Genomic DNA, 19723 nt, shown 5'->3' on the forward strand with positions numbered 1-19723 from the left:
TGGAGCAGAAGTATCTTGCCTAAGTTACACAATTAGTAAGTGGCAAAGTCCTTCTGACTCAGAGTCCATCTGACACCCAAGGTGTTAACTTCTCTCTCAAGCTCTATAGGATAAAATCCCAGCTCTTAGCATACATGAAGGGGCCTCTCTTACACATCTGCTGTCTGCCTCACCAACTCTGGATGCCACTGCACCCTCCTTCTCCACCTACTCCACCTACTGAGCCTCCTCCATCCTTACACTTCACACTCCAGCAACAGTCACCTATTTGTACCATGTTGGTGCCTCTGGCTACAAAGCCCACTTCCTCCTCTTGTCCACCTAGTGAATTCCTATCCATCCTCTAAAACCTCTACACATATTGCCTCCTCTGAGAGCTTTCCCTGACCTCCCTGAAGTTCCTCTCTCTCCTCTGTGCTGCCTCTGTGTCTTCTATTGTTGCTGATACCTCACCATGTGAGACACCATGTTACAGTTAGGTGCTTTATGGTTATGCCTCCATAAGGGGCATGGACAAGATTTCTTCATCATTGTATCCCCAGCACTAGCACATGCCAGGCATATGATATATGCTTAATGAATATTTGTTGAACTGACTTTCTTCACTGGCTCTAAGAGTGTAGCCCTGAGACTAATTATTCTGCCTGCCAGTTCTCCTTTGGGAAATAAGTTTGTGCTGTAATTTATGAGATGGTCTCTTTAAAGTCAGAATTTTTGAATTGCTTTACCAGCAGCTGTACACCTCTTTTGGTGAGCTAATTAAGTCAAACCAAAAATATGGAGGACACGCTTTTGTTTCCACTAACATTTATTAAGCATCAATTTTGTGCCAGTAATTGCACAAGACATCTTCGTGTTGTTTCATTTTAGCTTAACAACAATTTAGGGGCATTAGTCTTCCTGTTTTATAGCTAACGAAATGAGGTTCAGGAAGATTGAGAGCTTTGTTCATTATTGCCACTTAGTTGCAGAGTCTAAACCTGAATTCAAAGCTATTGACTTGAAGTCTAGGACCCTCCCAGGAACCACAGGAACCTGTTCAGATGCAACGTGGTGGCCCCAACCTAAATGTGTGCTAGCCTCTCACTCGCTTTTGCATCCTGTTGCATCCTGATGGCATCATCATGGCCTGGGGATCTATGAGAAATCTCTGAGCATTTTCAAAACAAACATTTCCCCCCTGAGTTCCTCCCTTGGCCTCACTTCACCTCTCCCATGCTCACAGTGGTTGAGCCCTCCTCTGTCCTGCTCCATCTCCTCCTAGAGCAGAGACCCAGCCACATCCAGGTGGAGTCCTGTCAACCTGGGACTGAGAGGCTTGTTACGCTGGGCCCCACAGCTTTATGAAAAGAATCTGCAATTATGTGTGTAACAGAGAGCCCCGTTCTTAAACACATACACATATGCACACACATATTCATACATACATAAAGAAACTCATACATATATACATATACATGAAACACCCATGCTCAACTCAGTGGGAACTTTACTAAGGGCCAAGAGAACATGTGTCATTACTTCAAAGAGGAGTCTCTACCTTTGGGCCTTTTCTTAGGGGACATGGAGCCATCATAATTCAACCTAGGCTACCTAGAACTGGCCTTCTGCTGCCTCTTGACTAGTTTTAAATCTTGACACCAGGCAAGTGTGGGCTCCTTCTCCCTGCCGATAACCCGAATGTTCTTAGAGATCCCCCATTCACTGGAGAATTGGCCTGAGAAAAGCATGACTTAGAAGGTGATGGTGAGATCACCCAGGCTGAGTAGGGTCTCTTTCACTCAGATCAAAAGATCCTTCCAGACTTCAAGTGCCCCAGGCTCCCATTCATTGACCACTCCACAGGCAGAAGACACATGGACTGAGATGAGGACTCCCTTAGGAGAAAGAAGCAGCCTGACCCCATGTGGGCTTTATAAGTTTATTGGTAAGACACAGGAGCAGGGAGGTGAGGCCTAAACAAGGACAAGTACCCACAGATGAAGAGCACAGATCCCTTGGTTGGTAGAATTAGCCTCAAGGGGTACTCCCGGCTATGTAATACACAGTGGCTATGCAAGATACAACTTCCTACCAGGCGTTTTGCCTGAGCCAGTATTGCTCTAACATGAGAGGGTTCTTGCCGGTCTATCAGTAGATCTGAAACCTTGTGTATCCAGGGAGCACATGGCCAAATAGTTACTGAGACAGGGTATGAAAGAGCAGCGCAGGCAGATTGGGGTTACCCTTGAGAGACAGACTTCCTCTGCACAGGGACATGCAGGCAGAGAAAGGGCCAAGTCTTCATTCAGAAGGGGAGGCTGAGTTAAAAGGCCTCTTTGGATGGAGGCAGAAAGATGGGCTCCAGCTCTCAGATCCTGATTCAACATTAACAAAGACTGAGGCAGAGAGGTCAAGGAGAAGGAGGAGAGGTCCACAGCAAAGCAAAGCAAGAAGGAGATGAGGACAAATGAGACAGAGGAATTTCCTAGAGGAGTCCAGAGCAGTCTGCCAGGGCAAGGCAGACTACTGGGAAGTGAGCTGCCTTGCACTTTTATCTCATGGTTTTTTTGGTGGGTGAGCTTAGAGCTAAGGTCTTTCCCTGGGAGTCCTTGAATTCACTTGCACTCCCCAGCCTGGTCCTGGCTTCCCCACGGGGGTTGCAGTTCCCACTGCCAGTGACACAGCCCCCAGGCAGCATGCTGTAGCCCCCGCTGACAGAGCTGGGCCAGTAGCCATAGGTGCCAGCATTGCTGAATCCAAAGCCAGCCCCTGTGCCTGCCGTCCCAGCCATGGAGCTGTTGATGACCGCTGCAGAGGAGGGAGGGACGAGTGATCAGTGTATATGTCCCAGGACAGAGGTGGCCTTAAGTCCCCCTCCAACCTCCCAGCCCCAGTAGCTTAAATGCCTCCTTCTTAAGCAAACACTTCCCATCAACCATGAACTTGGGTTCATTTGAGCAACTCAAGCGCGGGAAGAATAGCCCCAATCCTGCAAGACTCCCAAGTCAGGCACCTTGTCATTCTATGAACAAACAGGAGTAGCAAGGGCCTCCCCCAAGGGACAGATGATGCTTGAGCATCAGATAAGCCAGCAGGTTCTTGCATTTAGCTTTACAATACCTTCTGAGTATTTTTCAAAAGAATTTCCTGATTGTTAAAATTAGGGAGTTTCTGCTGGTCCCGCTATAAGAAGGAGGCTGCCAAACCCTGTGGGGCCAGTATTAAACTGGCTTGCACAGCGGTCCACACACCGGTCTCCACTCCCAGTGAGGAGGCACCACTCTGTGCTCAGTTTCCTTCATGCAGGAGAGCCGGTGTGGGGGTGACAGAAGAGGGGAGGGGCTGAGAGGTTCACCGCAGCAGGGGGGAGATTGCTATGAAAGAGGCTAGTGTGCAGTATCAGAATGTGCTGGGCGCTGACTCCACCTGGAAGAAGCAGCTCTGAACGGGGAGGCCGCAGGTCTCAGCAAGGAAGGTGAGTATGTGACAAAGTGGTCAACAGGCAGAGCCAAGCTGTTCCCCAGGGGGCTGGGCGGTGGACACCCACCCACTCTGTGTTTGTTGATGGACTAAAAGTATTCCCTCAGACTCATGAAATACTCACAAATGCTCACAGAATTGGTATATTCTCCCGACATCCTGCAAGAGAGAAAAGCACAGGAGAGTCTGAATCACGTGGACTCCCATAGTGGCCCTCACTGCCTAAACACAGGCTGGGGATCCCCAGCCAGAACGGCTCAGCCTCCACGTACCCCACACCTGCCGGATGGCACTGGCTGTCCTTGTGTGTCTCTAAGCCCTCCCTCTTGCTCCTCAATCTACTCTTCCCGCTGCAGAGATGTGGAACCTGCAACTTTGGAACCCCCAACAACATTACCACCCCCAAGGTCCCTCCTGCAGGGTTTCTCTTGAACCCATTTCTTTACTACTGTTAGCAGCTGCCTGAATAAATACATATGTGGCAAGATCAGGATCAGGAGTTGCTACTAATGAATGAACTGTATGATTTTGGGACAAGTGACTTCTCTCCAGGTCTCAGTTATAAAATGGTGCTAGGTTAAAACAAGGTTTTTCAAATGTTCATGCTTCGTGTGCCACCCTTCCGACTGTTGCTAGGACCATGTTTGACTTGTACTGTTAGATATTTAGTATTTTTAATTGACTCTGCCTTTTACGACAAAAGTGCATTTCTTTTAAAAAGAAGTTTTATATCACCAGGGTAAATAGAAACCAGTATTATTACCTAATCAAATAAGAAAAAAAGTAGCAGTAAAAATAAATATAATGAAAAGAAAACAATTTAAAACTTTTGGGCTAGATAATGCTATTATCTTCCCAGAGATTCTGCACCTGAGATCTACTGTCTCTTTATCAATAGGGGATATTTGCAGGTGTCTGAGAGGTGTTTTTGTGTTTTGTTTGTTTGTTTGTTTGTTTGTTTGTTTGTTTTTGAGATGGAGTCTCATTCTGTCACCCAAGCTGAAGGACAGTAGTGAGATCTCAGCTCACTGCAACCTCAGCCTCCTGGGTTCAAGCGATTCTCCTGCCTCAGCCTCCCGAGTAGCTAGGATTACAGGCGTGCACCACCACATCCAGCTAATTTTTGTATTTTTAGTAGAGACGAGGTTTCTCCAGTGTTGGCCAGGCTGGTCTCAAACTCCTGACCTCAGGTGATCCACCCACCTCAGCCTCCCAAAGTGCTGGGATTATAGGCATGAACCACTGCACCTGGCCATCTGAGAGGTGTTAAAGACACAACAGCACCCAGCTAAGACTTTCTCCAAAGAGTCAAAAGAGAACTGTAAAGGAAATTGCTGTCACATTATCTGGCAGGATGCTGTTTGAAACTATGCCTGTGGGTGAAGTAAACACATCTCCAGCGCCACCCCCACCGCCCGCCCACCGCCCCCAACCACACTCTGGGAAACTTTAAGGTGGAGACTTGCAGTTTCTTCCAGTCCCTCGGTCCCGCCCACCTGCACTCCTCGCCCTCCAGCAGCTTGCGGTAGGTAGCGATCTCAATATCCAGGGACAGCTTCACGCTCAAAAGCTCTTGGTACTCGCGCAGCATCCGTGCCAGCTCCTCCTTGGCCTGCTGCAGGGCGCCCTCCAGCTCATCCAGCTTGGCCCTGGCATCCTTGAGGGCGCAGTCCCCCCGCTGCTCAGTGTCAGTGATGGCCGTCTCCAGGTTGGCACACTGGGGTCAGGAGGTAGCATTTCTCCCTGAGTTCCTCCCTGGGCCTCACTTCACCTCTCCCATGCTCTCAGTGGTTGAGCCCTCCTCTGTCCTGCCCCATGTCCTGGAGCAGAGACCCAGCCACATCCAGGTGGAGTCCTGTCAACCTGGGACTGAGAGGCTTGTTATACTGGGCCCCACAGCTTTATGAAAATAATCTGCAATTGTTCCAAACTTCAGATGGGAGCTAAGGGTGAGGGATGAGAGCAGGACCTCCATTTGAGGAAGGGGATTCTGAAATGGATGCTCAGGAGAAGGAGGGGGTAGGGGGTGCTAAGCAGTTCACCCCTCCCTTAGGAGTGAGTAAGGAACGCTCCAGTCCCCTTCACCTGCTTCTTCACACTCTCAATCTCTGAGCGCAGCCTTTGGATGAGACGGGTCAGCTCTGAGATCTCATTTTTGGTGTGTTTCAGGTCATCCCCATGCCGGCCGGCTGCTAGCTGCAGCTCCTGGAACTAGAGGAAAAGGAACCAAAGCAAGGACACTGACTCAGGGCTTGGCTGGGATCAGCCTGGTACAGAGACTGTGCCTGCACTTGCAGAGTATGGCAGAGGTGGGTCCAGGTCCCCCGCCTCACCATGTCTATCAGCAGCCTCCCATTAAAGCACTGGGCCATTGCATTTGCTTGCCTTAAGCATGGCTGATCTCACAGATGGTTAGAATTGGCCATAAGGATGGTTGAATGTCCCAGACTCTTCACATGGCAACTTTATAACACACAACTCCAATTAAGATGTTCCTCTGCCTATCGTCCTTCAAAGTCAAGGTCAAATTCAAACTCTTACATGGCATCCAGGGGCTCATTTCCTTCTGCCCTTGCCTAACACCTATCTGACTCCCAAGCTGGGCCAAACAGTCCCACAGTTCCCCCAGATGTCCCACGTGCTCTTGTGTCTCTGAGTCTTTGCCTGAGCCTCTCTTCTGATCTGAAAAACCCTCCCCTCCATCCTCCTTTTTCCCTAGCTAGCTCCAACTTAGCCAGTGCAGAGTCCCTTCCTCCATGAGGCCTTCCGTGATGCCCTGGTTGGGTGCAATTCTATTCCGTTGCCACTGGCACACCAGTCCATAGGTCTCCCCACACTGTACTGTATTGTGAACCTGTTTCCGTGTGTTCTCCATCAGACCCAGAATGAATGGATGGCAGAGACTTTTTCTTTTAACTTTGAATTCCCAGTACCTAGCATAGTGCCTGGTTGGTGCTCAAAAAAAGTCTGATGAATGAATGAGTGAGCCAATGAGCTGTCCATCTGTATTTTCTGTGACTCCCTCCCCTTGATACCTTAGCTAGGCCCCAGCCCACAGGCAGCTTTGCTGGGCTGGGATGGAGGGAGGGATTAGCATGGAGGAACATTTTGTGTGCATGATGGGGGTGGATTCAGCTATACCCCAAAACCACTAGCCATGAATTTTAGGTCAACTACTAATTTGGGATTATTTCTGTCTTTGATGTCATCTATTAAACAGTCACAGACAGTACATCAGTTCTACTCAGAATGTGGCTCAAGGGGAACACAAAACAGGGAGCTTTCAGCACTCTGGAGGTGGTATACTGCTCTGTCTCTGTCACTGGGTGCTCCATCCCAGCATGGCCCAAGATTTAGGATTGTTCCTAAAGATGCCAAGTTATCCAGAAGGCAGAGAAGGCAGAGGGGCTTCTCTCTTCACTCCTTGTGTTTTATCTTTGGTGCCAACCCTAAACGAGGGGCCTTCTCCCACTTCTCTGCAAGGCTGTGTGAGCAGGATGCCTCCCCGTACACTGGTTCTGCAAGCAGCTTCATTCTGAGACAAACAGATGAACATCTTCCTGCCACTCCTCTGTAAAGCCACACAAAGCCCTTAGAGTAAATGCTTCTTTCCCAGAGTCACCTTCTGATTTTCTGCCTAAATGCAGTGGAACTTGAAGTCAGTCACCTAGATTCTGATCCAGCTGCGTCACTTGTCAGTTATTGCCTTTGGTAAGTAGCTTGAACTCCCTGGGCCCTACCTTCTTTCTCTTTAAAAGGGAATCATCAAAATAAGCAATCATAATACTGTTATGATTCTGGGCATTCCTGACCCTAGCTTGCAACACTAATGTGGAAGGCTTTGGGGACTGAGGAGTTGAGTTTGAACCTTTACCAAGAAGCCCTAGCCTGTCTCCTAGACCTTGAAAGCCTCCCTCCTCCACCACTGCAGGCTGGCAAGGAGGCAGGGAGAGGGATGAGATAAGATCTTCCAAGAGTGTGGATTCCCTTGAGAAAGAGCCTGATAAACAGCAAGGAACAATTAGGAAGTTGCCATCTTGATTTGAGAAACCAAATTATCTAAAGAATCACTTCCCACTCACTACCATTAGGGGAGTTAAGATCTGAGGCCTCAAACTTCTGCCTTATCTTTGGAGTTAGACTTGAATGAAAAGGTAGAAATTACTTGGTTCCGGATCACACTGAAGAGACCCCCTCATTTATGATAATTAGCGGGGGAGTTGAGATGCCAACTACTCATGTTGCTTCTCCCCTCCAAACAGAACTCTCTGCCTCCGGGGAGTTGTTTCTGACCTGCCCCACCTGGTCATAGTTCCTCAATCTGGACTCTGTTTGCACCACATTCACCTGCACTCAGCTGAGTGCATCCTCCAGGGGTGCTGTTGATCTAAGTGGATGCCAAGGACAGAGCTGTGTCTTCTCCTCCACTCTGGCTTCCCCCAGTGCCCAGGACAGTGCTGTGCTCCCAGCAAGCTATGGGCCACCACAGTGAGTCATGGGGCAGACAAGACAGAGTCTGGAGCAGAGGGCCCTGCATACTTCACTGTGGGGAGTTTTGCGGCCTCACCTTGGTCTGGTACAGGGCCTTGGCCTCGGCCTTGCTCTTCCGGGCGATCTCCTCATACTGGGCGCGGACCTCAGCAATGATGCTGTCCAGGTCCAGGTTCCGGTTGTTGTCCATGGACAGGATGATGGACGTGTCACTGATGTGGGACTGGATCTGAGCAATCTCCTGCAGGGGAAACAAGGAAGCATGAAATGCCTTCTGTGACCAGAGAAAGGTGCCAAGGTGATGGCCCTGTCCCAGAGGGATGGCCCTAGACCATCCCACACAGATGGAAGCTGCACTTCCCAAAGCTTGTAAGAACAGCGCTCACAGCCCAGAGGTTCCAATACCACATCTGAAAACTGCTAAATGGGTTTGAAGCAGCCCAGGAAGAAAACAGCCCATACGTCTGTCCCCTGAGACAGGACAGGAGAGGGAAAGGTGGAAGACAACAGCCTGGCTGCCACACACAGGACACTAAGGGGCACAGGAGCCCAGGAATGCTTGGCCAATAGGTCAAGGCTTGAAACCAGATGTGCATAGAGAAGGTAGAAGGGGTATGAGGACTTCCTGCCTTTATCCCTGGGGATTCCTGCCCAAGACCCCAGGAAACATCCCCAGCCACAGAGAGAAGAGAAGCAGGAATGAGAATATGCTTGGCTGAAGTTCAGTGGGAACCCCTTAAGGACTCTGTTTTCCTGGAGAAAGTGAAAGCAGGACATCCTCAGGGCAGTCAGGGATGGATGGGGCACCAGGATAGATGGCGACTCCCAACTTTGAGCTACAAATTTCTCAGCACCCCAATGCTGGAGGTGCCCTGGACTGCTTAAGTTACCGATAAGTAAAAAACTGTTCATTACATATCTGTCCTTCCAGAAGACAGAGCCAGAAGTGCGGCAGGGGGAGCCTTACCCCCTCGTACAGACACTTGAAGAACTTGATTTCTCCATCCAGGGCATCCACCTTGGCCTGCAGCTCCGCTTTGCTCATGTAAGCTGCATCCACGTCCTATGGAGAATCCAGATACCCCTGACCTCACCTTTCTTCAAGCCCAGACAGGCCTCTCCAGCGAACTGACACCCGCAGGCCCTGCCCTAGCTAGCTGCCCAGGACTTCAGATCCAAGGGGCAGGAACCTGCCTTCCAGCCACAACTTCACTGTCAGACTCACTGCGAAACCTGGGGCAAGTTTCTCATGCCTCTGGAACTCCTTCTGCCTCTATTTCTCAGAGAAGGGTGTGAGACTCTGTACTCCACTCAGCCAGTCATTCAGCCAACAGAGGGAGCCAAGGACAGCCACGGTGATTTGCCAGAAACTAGCAGAGTTGGAAGGCAAACCTGCAGCCCCTCCCAAAGCCTGTCCTGTTGCCCAGCCAAAGTGGACATGACTTGGGACTGACTATCCACATCAAGGTTCCTGTCCACAGACAAAGTACTGTGTGCTAAACCAACACCCAGGTGTCCCAAAATGTTCCGAGCAGCAAGCCCTTCATCTCCTCCTTCAGCACTTCGGCTCCAGGCCTTTCTGCGGGGGTCTCAGACCTCAGCTGCTCCTCTCTCTTAGCCCAACACCCACTGCTGGGGGACTGAAGGGAACCCATGCACCCTCCTCACCTTCTTAAGCACCACAAATTCATTCTCAGCAGTTGTGCGCTTGTTTATTTCTTCTTCATACCTGCAGGGAAAGCATCACAGTGAGCAGAGTGTGTGTCTGTGTGTGTGCGTGTATACGTTCTCATAGTGAAATGAGAAAAGAGATACCCATACTATATGCCCTTTAAGAGGTATTATTCTATACCTTTGCAAGTCCATCTCAACACACCAGGACTATTTGGCCAGAGTTGGAGGCCGGGTATGAAGTAACCTCCTCCTAAGCCTGGGTGGTTTGAGGTCTGATTTCCTCTGACGCCTGGGGAGTGAGTAGGTTCTTCCTCTTCCCACTCAGTATCTGAATCACAGAAGCATGCCAGCTACCCCTTTCAGCCATGATTCTTGTGTCAATCCTGCTGCCTGACACCCTACCAACAACTCCCCTCCATCCCTAGGCAGGGGTCCCAAGGAAGCCAGAACTATCCCCCAGGGGAAAAAGAAGGCACATGGCCTGTGTCCAGGACCTAAAGGCAATGAGAGAGGAAGCCCAACAGGAACTCCACCTCCTTCCCCGTGGCAGAGAGCAGCGGGTGGGTGGGGGGTGGTTCTTTGGAACTCAGGGGCACAGTGGTGAGCTTAGGAGCCAAGAGGCTGTGGCACACACAATACAGGCTCTCTTGAGTGGGAAGCAGGAAGGAGCATGCCAAGGAGGGGATCACCTGCCAGGACAGCCCTGACGCTGCCCAAGAGGCCGGTTGTCCACTGTCCAGTCTGCCTCGTTGCCATAGAAGGCTCTCATCTTGCCAAGACAGATGAACCCAGTACCTCTGAGGCCAGAGGCAAACATCCCAGTGCCTGCTAGGAAAGCCTCACCCTGGGAGGCAGGCCAGTCTGGAGTGGTGTCCTGCTCACCTCTTCTTGTAGTCCTCCACCACTTCGCGCACGCTCCTCAGCTCCGAGTCCAGCCTCACCCTGTCCCCGGACAGCGTCTCCAGCTGCTTCCGCAGGTTGCTGATGTAGCCCTCGAGGATGGGCTCCAGGTTATTCTTGCAGTTGTTCAGGTCCAGCTGCTGCAGCAGCTCCCACTTGGTCTCCAGCACCTGGTTCTGCTGCTCCAGGAACCGCACCTGGAACCCATGCCACACATACTTAAGCAATGTGGAGAGAGGATGTGAGATTTCCCTTCCTGGACAGGAACTGTGTTTTGTTATGCTACATTAGCTTTAAAAATAAGCCTCAGCCCTTAAAAACTACCACCCATGCCACTCACACCCCCACTCCTTACCTAGGGTCCTTTATCTGACTGAAGTTCTCACTCTGAGACAGCCCCTAAGGTTGGGAAGGGCACCAACATCTTCATTTCCCTCTCAAACTATCAAGATCTAGATCTGTCTCCTCTGCACTTATCCAAACCTGCCTGGACCGATGTCCATGTTCAGCCCAGACCACCTCTCCAAGGCAGCTCCTTAGACACAAGCTGGCCTGTGCTAGCCTTCACACTGTCAGGCCCTCTGCTTGGAGTCTGGTGGCCCATGCTCTGCCTGTTCTCTCCCTCCTTGTGCGTGGGCTCGCCCAGCCCAGCCAGAGGCAGATGCTCAGCTTATCTGGGGTCTCCGGCCCTCCTAAGTTGCTTTCATGTCTGAATCTCTGCTATCTCAATCACAGCATTGCCCCAGCAGCAGAACAAGCATTCTCAAGTTGCAACCTACAAATATATCATTCCCTTGCTTAAAACCCTCAGGTGGTTCCACATCACCCTCAGGGTCAAGTCCATATTCCTTATCATACTCTTCATAATGTGCCCAGCCCTCCTGGCTTCCTTCTTTACTCATACAATGATATCATAAACCCAAGGTCTCCCATTCCCCAGACAAGTTCTACCATGCTGCATGTGCTGTCTCCCTAGATTGCCTTTTCCCCACCTCCATCTGAAAACTCCTACTCATGCCTCACCACCCTACCTCACTGTCACTCTGGGTGAGCTTCCCCTGCTCCTCTAAGCTTAGGAAGTCTCTGCTTCCCAATACCTTTCTACCACTTTGTTCCTCAGTGATTCTCAAACCTGAGTGTACATCAGCATCACCTGGAAAGCTTGTTAAAATGCAGGGTGCTGGACCCTAGTGCAGAGTCTCTGATTCAGTTGCTCTGGGGTGGAGCCTGAGAATGTGCATTCTAACAAGCGTCCAGGTGACGTTGCTCCTGCTGGTTCCAGGGCCACCTTTGAGAACCACTGCTCTAGGGCACCATGACCTCCAGCTGCCTTGCCTCATAGGCTGCATGTGTTACAGACTGAGTTTGAGCTGTCAGGGGACACAGGAGGAAGAGCTGGGTCGCATGGCAGTCTAGATACCCCAGGCTGTCAAGGGCATCTCCTTTGCCTAGCTTCTAAGTCTCACAGGCTGTCACTCTCCTACTTCTCAACTCAGAGACCACTCCCATTGCTTCCTGGACACCTTCCTGGGCTAGGCTGCTGGCTCCTCTCACCCCTCCAACCCTGGTCCCTTGGCTCTGATGTGCAGGCTTTGTCCAGTTCCTCCCTGGGCTATGTCTGCATCCTGGGGAGGTGTCCTGCCTTCCTCTGCTTCAGACAGGGAGTGCCCCAAGGACAGTGAAGGTGGGGGAAGGAAGGGGCTCTATGGCATGAGCAAGCCTTATGGGCCCAGCACCTGGGGAGCTTTCAAGTTGTTTACCTGGTGTCTGATTTTGCTAGGAGAAAATGATTTCTTGCTCTCAGGCAAATTGAACCAAAAATTAGGGCAGTGGCTCCCTCCTGAGTCCTTAAAAGGGGTGCCCAAGATCAGCTTTCTCCAGAAAGACCCACCTTGTCGATGAAGGAGGCGAACTTGTTGTTCAGCACCTTGATCTGCTCCCGCTCCTGGGCACGCACTTTCTGGATTTCAGGATCCAGCTCCACGTTCAGGGGTGCCAGAAGGCTCTTGTTGATGGTGACGTGATGGATACCCCCGGGCGGGCACAAGGACGGACACACGGACCCCAAGGCCACACTGCCAAACACGCTGCCAGCAAAGCCACTGGCCCGGCCCCGGCCAAATCCATAGCCTCCTGCCCACCCACTGCCACTGGCCACACTGAAAGAGATGCTCCGGGCACCCCCCAGGCTGTAAAGGCTCTGACTGCTGAAGCCCCCACTGAGCCCTTTGCCCCCTGCTCGATAGGAGGATGAGCTGCCCCCTGAGAGCACAGCCGAGCAGCCGCTGAAGCCCCCCTTGGCAGCAGCTCCCGACTTGTAGGTGAATTGGCGGCTCATGGTGGGGAGGCCAGAAAGTGGGGATAAGATGCCGACCCTTAGCTGAGATGCAGTTCACCAGCCTGTGATCCTGGGCTCCCACTTTATAGGACTCAGGAGGGAGCCACTGGCCTAATTTGTGGGTTCAGTTTGCCTGGGAGCAAAAAATCATTTTCTGCCAGCAAAATCAGACACCAGGTAAATGACTTGAAAACTCCCAAAGTGCTAGTCTTGCAAGTCTTGCTCATGTAATTTGAGTTTTATCTAATGAACGTGGGTAATTAGCATGGGCACATTATCCATAGAAAGATCTTAGGTGGGAGGTTTGTCGCAGTCTCAATTGCTGTTCCCCAGGGAGTGGTGGGGCCTGGGATTGTAGGGGTACAGAGGGGAAACCTTTAATTGACAGTGTCGTCTGTCAGAAATCTCACAACCATGCCAGCATCAGATGGGCTGCTTCAGGGACCCTGGCTGAGCTGCTTTTATGTGGTTAAGAAGAGGCTCCTGCTGCCCGGCTTCCCAGGGTTCCTGGAGACAGGTTTCATGGCTGGCCAGGGCCATAGGAGAGGAGCACACTGGGAATCCAGGACCAGCCTCTGGCTGCCAGCCCCCTGCTGTGCCCTCCCAGGCAGCTCTCCTGCTCCTCTGTGCCAGCCGGGCTGCCCTGCTCACCTTCCTTTGCACACACTGACTTCTTTGTCCCTTTACCATCCCACTACCCTGACTCTTGACCTTGAAATAATGGTCATTGCACCATTCACGATGGCTGACACTGGTGCAGCACTTTACAGTGTAAAAGAGCTCCTCACACAAGAAGCTCATTTAATCCACTTAGTCTGCCTGGAGGGGAATGGTGATGATCCACATTACACAAATGGGGAAACCAAGGTTCAGATAATTGAGGATGTCATTCCTTTAGCAAACATTTAGTGAGTCCTTTCTTTGTGTGAATCCCGGAGAATGAAAATGCCCCAAAAAAGCACAGGCCCCAGCCTTGAGGACTCCCTTGGCTGGTCTTCTGACTCCACATTCAGAGTTATGCCAGCCTTATTCATTTGTCCATCCATCCATCCAACCAGCCAGCCAGCCATCTACTTGTTCACTCATTTATCCATTCGTTTAACAGACTTCTGCTGAGGGCTGACACTCTCCCAGGTACTGTGCTAGGCTCTTGGGTCCCGAATTATGAAGACCAAACCTAGCTCACAATTTTGGAGATGGGGAGGTAGGGGCAGACATTTGAATTTCATGGATTGACATTGCCAAAGTATGTGACCCAAGAGTTTCCCAAATCCCAAATCCCAAATATATCCATAGTATAGAATTTCCTCCATAAAAACATAAGTATTTCACTAGCCGGAGTACTTGAATGAACAGTTGGCCCATCCTTCTTTTCTATTTCTGTACAGAGGTTATGATATGCCCCTAAAATTGTTGTACTAAGCAATTGCCAAATTCAACCTCCCCTCTTTTTTATACAATACAGTTGTTTTCTAGTTAAGAATAATCACTTTATTCAATGTCTTCAATTTCACTAACGGCAATGCCACTTGGCAATCCTTTAATCTTTTTTAGCTAACACAAAGTTTCTATTCCTTTTTTTTTTTTTTTTTGAGATGGAGTTTCACTCTTCTTGGCCAGGCTGGAGTGCAATAGCATGATCTCGGCTCATCGCAACCTCCACCTCCCAGGTTCAAGGGATTCTACTGCCTCAGCCTCCTGAGTAGCTGGGATGCAGCACCACGCCCGGCTAATTTTGTATTTCTAGTAGAAATGGGGTTTCTCCATATTGGTCAGGCTGGTCTCGATCTCTCGACCTCAGATGATCTGCCTGCCTCAGCCTCTCAAAGTGCTGAGCCACCGTGCCTAACCCAAAGTTTCTATTCCTTTGTAAGGCACAAAGACGACCAACAAAACTGCATTGTGATGAGAATGCTGAGTATTCCAGCCAAAATCACTCCCTAATTGGTTCATTTCAGCACACCAGCACTGGGGTGGAGGTGATTCAGTCCTGCATCTCAGCAAAACTACAAATTGCTGCATGTCACAGGCCCTGAGATCACCCCTAATGGCATTTATGCTGTGAATGCCAACTCTGCAGTATGGCATGGGTGTGCTTATGAGCAAACAGCCCCTCTCCTTATGGTTTTCACTTCCCCTCCTCTCTCTGGCCTTCTCATCTTGTGAACCTGCCACAGAGGCACCCCCGGAAACCTTCTCTGATCGCTTTCCTAATCCAATCACACCTCTCTTCCCAGCCTCCCACATGTTGTTTGTTGTCCAAACAACAGCATCTATTATGTCAATTGTCTCTTCTAATTTGATGTCTCTACCTGTGTTCAGGAGGTATGTCAATCTTTCCTAATGGCCAGAAATTTTCCTGAGGACAAGATCCAGGTCCTATCCTCCCTTTGGTCCTCTCTACTCACTTCCCAGAACTCCAGTGGCAAAGGACTCTCAGGCAGTCATGGACTAGGCTAAAAAACTCTTAGGTGCCCTTTGAAATCATTCTCCCCAAGAACAGTATCCCTAGCACCTGTCATTGAAACTCCTCTAAGTGGGTTTTCACATAGTGAGCTCCTTATATTTCACATCCTGCTATTGCCCTCACCATGGGAAACTCAATCCCAGATGAATCGAATTACCAAGTCAGCCCCACTTCCCACATGGGGCTGTCCTGCCATTAGCCTCTGCCCAGACACTAGGGCAAGAGTTTCTGATGGTTTCAGAAAAGAAACAAAGAAAGAGAGAGAGGGAGAAAGAGAGAGAGAGAGGCAGGAAATCAACTTTCTGTCACCCCCAGGGGCAATCAAATAAATATTGTGAAATCAGTATTCCATATGTGGATATTCCACATCTAGAAAGATGAAGTAGACATACTTTTCCCTTCTTCACAAACATGAGAAGACTCTGAAGCGTAGAGAAGAAGGCACACCAACAGGGACCTCAGGACCCAATGAAAGTCATGATGATTATTTCTCTAGGTTTTCTATTCGTCTCCTATATTCCAGACTTGGGGCAGAAGAAGGCAGGAATTTGGAAAGGCTCAGATTTTTAAAGACTGAACAAAAGCCTGATCTCTGTAGCCACATCATCAGGAAAGGGGCAGCCTAGCAAGATGGAAAACTTACAGAGAATAATCACTCTATTCCATCTCAACATACAGAAAAAACTATGGTTTCACCCACACCCACATCAGCAAAAGCTGAGTGTGAGGCCTAGACCTTCACACTCACCAGGCTATAATGAGGTGCCCCAACTACCCCCTCCCCCAGCAGTTAGATGGAATCAGGGAAGTCCAAGAAAGAAGCTGGATTTCATCCCCACCAGGAGGTAACAAGTGCCTGACCCACTTGGTGCCAGTGGAGACCATGTGGGGAGCCCAGACTTCTACCCTCACCTGGCAATAACAAGGTAGCATCCACACCCTTTCCCTTGCAAGGGCAATGTCAGAAGAAGGCAGCCAAAACAGAAGATTTAAACAATATCCAGAATCTCATAATAGTACCAAAATGTCCAAATTTTTATTTAAAAAAGCACTCATTGTGCCAAGAACAAGGAAGTCCTCAAATTGAACGAAAAAAAAAGACAATTGATAGATGTAAATACCTAGATGACAAAGTTGTTAAAATTATCTGACAAAGATTTCAAAGCAGCCACAATAAACATGCTCAAATGAACAACTAAGAACATGCTAAGTAGATGAAAAATTAGACAGTTTCAACAAAGAAATTAAAAAACCAGAGGAACTAAATGGAAGTTTTATTTATTTTTTATTTTTTTTAATAAACATGCCCAACTTGCTTGTTTTATTGGAGAAGAGGACATGGAATAAACATCTGGGACATGAGTCTGGGAAGAACCCCCTCTCCTCCCCATACATGCCTACTGCCCCAAACTAAAAATAACCAACTCTGGGAGAGCAGCTGAGACAGCAACTGGGGGCAGGGGAAGGAGACACGGAACTCGAGGGCAGTGGTGAAGAGACCACGCATGTGCTGGGAAGGCCCAGAGGCAGTGACAGCATGAACAGCACAAGTACAAGTCTCTGTGTCTTCCCTGGGGTTGTGTATAAATATGTAGAAATGAGGTCTTCTATCCCATTTCTCTCCCTTCCGCTCCGTGCTGCCTGCCACATTCCCAGCTCCTCTTTCCACATGAGAGCGAAGGGAAGTGGAGGATGAACAAGTCATCACTGAATTGCGATCAGACCCACATCCGTCAGCTTCTGGATCTTTAAATGGAAGTTTTAGAACTAAGAAATATAATAATCAAAATAAAAAACTCAGTGGATACACGTAACAGGAGACTAAAAGGTCAGAGGAAAGAATCAGTGAACTGGAAGAAAGGACAATAAAAATTACCCAATCCGAATAATAAAAAGAACTGAACAATAGACTGAAGAAGAATAAAATGAACCAAGTCTCAGGATCAGGGAGACTCTAACAAAAGATCTAACAGTCAAGTCACTGGGGTTCAGAAGGAAAGGAAAAGAAGGATTTCTGAAAAATAACTCAAAGAAATAAGGAATAAAAATTCCCCAAATTTGGCAAAAGACGTAAACCCACAGATTCAGGAAGCTGAGCAAACCCTAAACAGAATAAACCCAAAGAAATTCATACCCAGACATATTATAGTCAGAATTCTGAAAACTACAAGGAAAAACCAGAAAGCAGCTAAAGAGAAACAATGCTTTACCTTTAGGGAAAAAACAATTTGAAGGACAGAAGATTTCTCATCAGAAACTATGGAGGCTAGCAGGGAATGGCATAGTTTTCAAGTGCTGAAAGCAAAGAACTGTTGATGCAGAATTCAATGCCCAGTAAAAATATCCTTCAGGAATGAAGACAAAATGAAAGCATTCTCAGATGAAGAAAAACTAAGAATGTGTTTCCAGCAGGCCTACCCTAAAAGAATGGCTAAAGTAAGTTCTCTAAACAGAAAGAAAATGATAAAAGAAGACAACTTGAAACATTAGGAAGGAGGAAAAAACATGATAATTTTTAAAAAATAAGTTAATACAATAGACTTTCCTTCTCTTGAATTTCCTATAAATTATGTTCAATGGTTGAGGCAAAAATTCTAACACTGTCTGATGTGATTCTAAATGTATTTAGATGAAATATTTAAGAAATTATATTATAAATGAGAGATGGTAAAGGAATATAAGGAGGTAAGGATTCTTCAACTGATAAAATAATGATAGCAATAGACTGTGATAAGTTATGTATATATAATAAAATACTCAGCAGCACTAATAATGCTATACAAAAACGTTTACTAAAAGACACAATACATAAATCAAAATGAATTCTTAAAAATGTTCAAGTAACCAACAGGATAGTAGGAGAAAAACATAAATAGAAAAAAGAGAACAATTAGAAAACAAAAATTTAAATGGCAGCCTAAGCCCTAATATATCAATAATTATGTTAAATATAAATGGTCTAAATATACCAATTAAAAGACAGACATTGACAGAGTATATTTTAAAACATGAACAAACTATATACTATCTCCAAAACCTTATCTCAAATATAAGTGTCTAGATTAACATCAGATAAAGTATACTTCAAAGCAAAAAAAAATTATGAGACAGAGAGAGACAGTGTATAATCTAAAAAGACCAATTCACTAAGAAGAAATAGTGATTTAGTGAGAAGACATTCCTAATGTTTATACACCAAACAAAAGAGTTGCAAAATATGTGAATGAAAGACTGACGGAACTAAAATATTAGATAGACAAATCCACAATTCTAGTTAAGGACTCCAAAATTCCTTTCTCACAGTCAATAGAACAATTAGCAAGAATATTATCAAGGATATAAAAGAACTTAACAGTACCATCAACCAACAGGATCTAATTGATATTTATAAGACATTCTACCTAACAAAAGCAGAATAAATATTCTATTCAAGTGCCCACAGGACATATACCAAGATAGGCCATATTCTGGGATATAAAATAAACCTCAACAACTTGTAAATAACTTAAACCATACAGAGTATGTTCTCTAGCCAAAATAAATAAACTGAACACAAACAAAGGAAAGATAACAGGATCTATCCAAACACTTATTAACTAAACAATATACATCTAAATAATTCATGGGTTGAAGAGGAAGTCTCAAAAGAAAATTTTTAAAGCACATTATTTGCAAATACATTCACATTTGGAGGTACTGGGAGTTAGGACTTTATGGGTTGAATGCAATTCAACCCATAACAGAAACAAAAAGCACAAGCAACAGCAAAACAAAAAAAAATAGATAAATTGGACCTCATAGTTTCTGACAGAGTCAAAAATAATTCAGTAGAAGAAAGTTAGCCTTTTCAACAAATGGTGCTGAAGTGATTATATATACATAGGCAAAACAAAAATAAAACAAAAAATCTTGATTTAAGTTTCATATTTTGCAGAAAAATTAATTCAAAATAGATCACAGACTTAATTGACTATAAAATGTAAAACTATAAAACTTTTAGAAAAACAATAGGGGAAATCTTCAAGATAAAGGGTGGGTAAAGAGGTCTTAGATTTGACATCAAAAGCATAATCCATATAAGGAAAAATCTACTGGACTTCATCAAAATTAAAAACTTTGTACTGCAAAAGACCTTGTTAAGGAGGATGAGAAGACAAGCAACGGACTGGGAAAAATTATTTGCAGACCACATATTCAGCATAGGACTAGGCTCTAGAATACATAATGAACTCTCAGAACTCAACAACAAAAGAACAAGCAATTGCATTAGAAAATGGGCAAAAACATGACAAGACTTTCACTGAATAGTTCATACCAATGGCGAATAAGCACACAAAATGAAATTCAACATTAGGGAAATACAAATTTAAGCCACAATGAGATATTACTCA

General features: G+C 47.2%; 1 protein-coding gene and 1 long non-coding RNA gene across 3 annotated transcripts; one reads left to right on the forward strand and one right to left on the reverse strand.

Annotated features, from left to right (window-relative positions):
- Nucleotides 1-1907: 1907 nt before the first annotated feature.
- On the reverse strand, nt 1908-12902 carry KRT73 (keratin 73). Of its 2 annotated transcripts, XM_054443310.1 has the most exons (9): nt 12419-12902; nt 10510-10724; nt 9622-9682; nt 8921-9016; nt 8030-8194; nt 5548-5673; nt 4959-5179; nt 3587-3621; nt 1908-2790 (listed from the first exon to the last, which is right to left on the reverse strand). In XM_054443310.1, the coding sequence occupies exons 1-9, from the start codon at nt 12863-12865 to the stop codon at nt 2534-2536; spliced, it is 1623 nt and encodes a 540-aa protein (XP_054299285.1). In that variant the 5' UTR covers nt 12866-12902; the 3' UTR covers nt 1908-2533. The 2 variants fall into 2 exon arrangements, with proteins under 2 accessions (XP_054299285.1, XP_063503312.1); XM_063647242.1 differs by lacking the exon at nt 8921-9016 and having other exon boundaries at nt 1914-2790.
- On the forward strand, nt 4192-9648 carry LOC129009778 (uncharacterized). Its single transcript, XR_008492846.1, has 3 exons — nt 4192-5771; nt 6683-7173; nt 7906-9648. It is a non-coding gene; the product is annotated as an uncharacterized LOC129009778 (long non-coding RNA).
- Nucleotides 12903-19723: the final 6821 nt, after the last annotated feature.

Source organism: Pongo pygmaeus, chromosome 10 (genome assembly GCF_028885625.2).
Source record: "Pongo pygmaeus isolate AG05252 chromosome 10, NHGRI_mPonPyg2-v2.0_pri, whole genome shotgun sequence".
In the NCBI taxonomy this organism is placed as follows: Eukaryota; Metazoa; Chordata; class Mammalia; order Primates; family Hominidae; genus Pongo; species Pongo pygmaeus.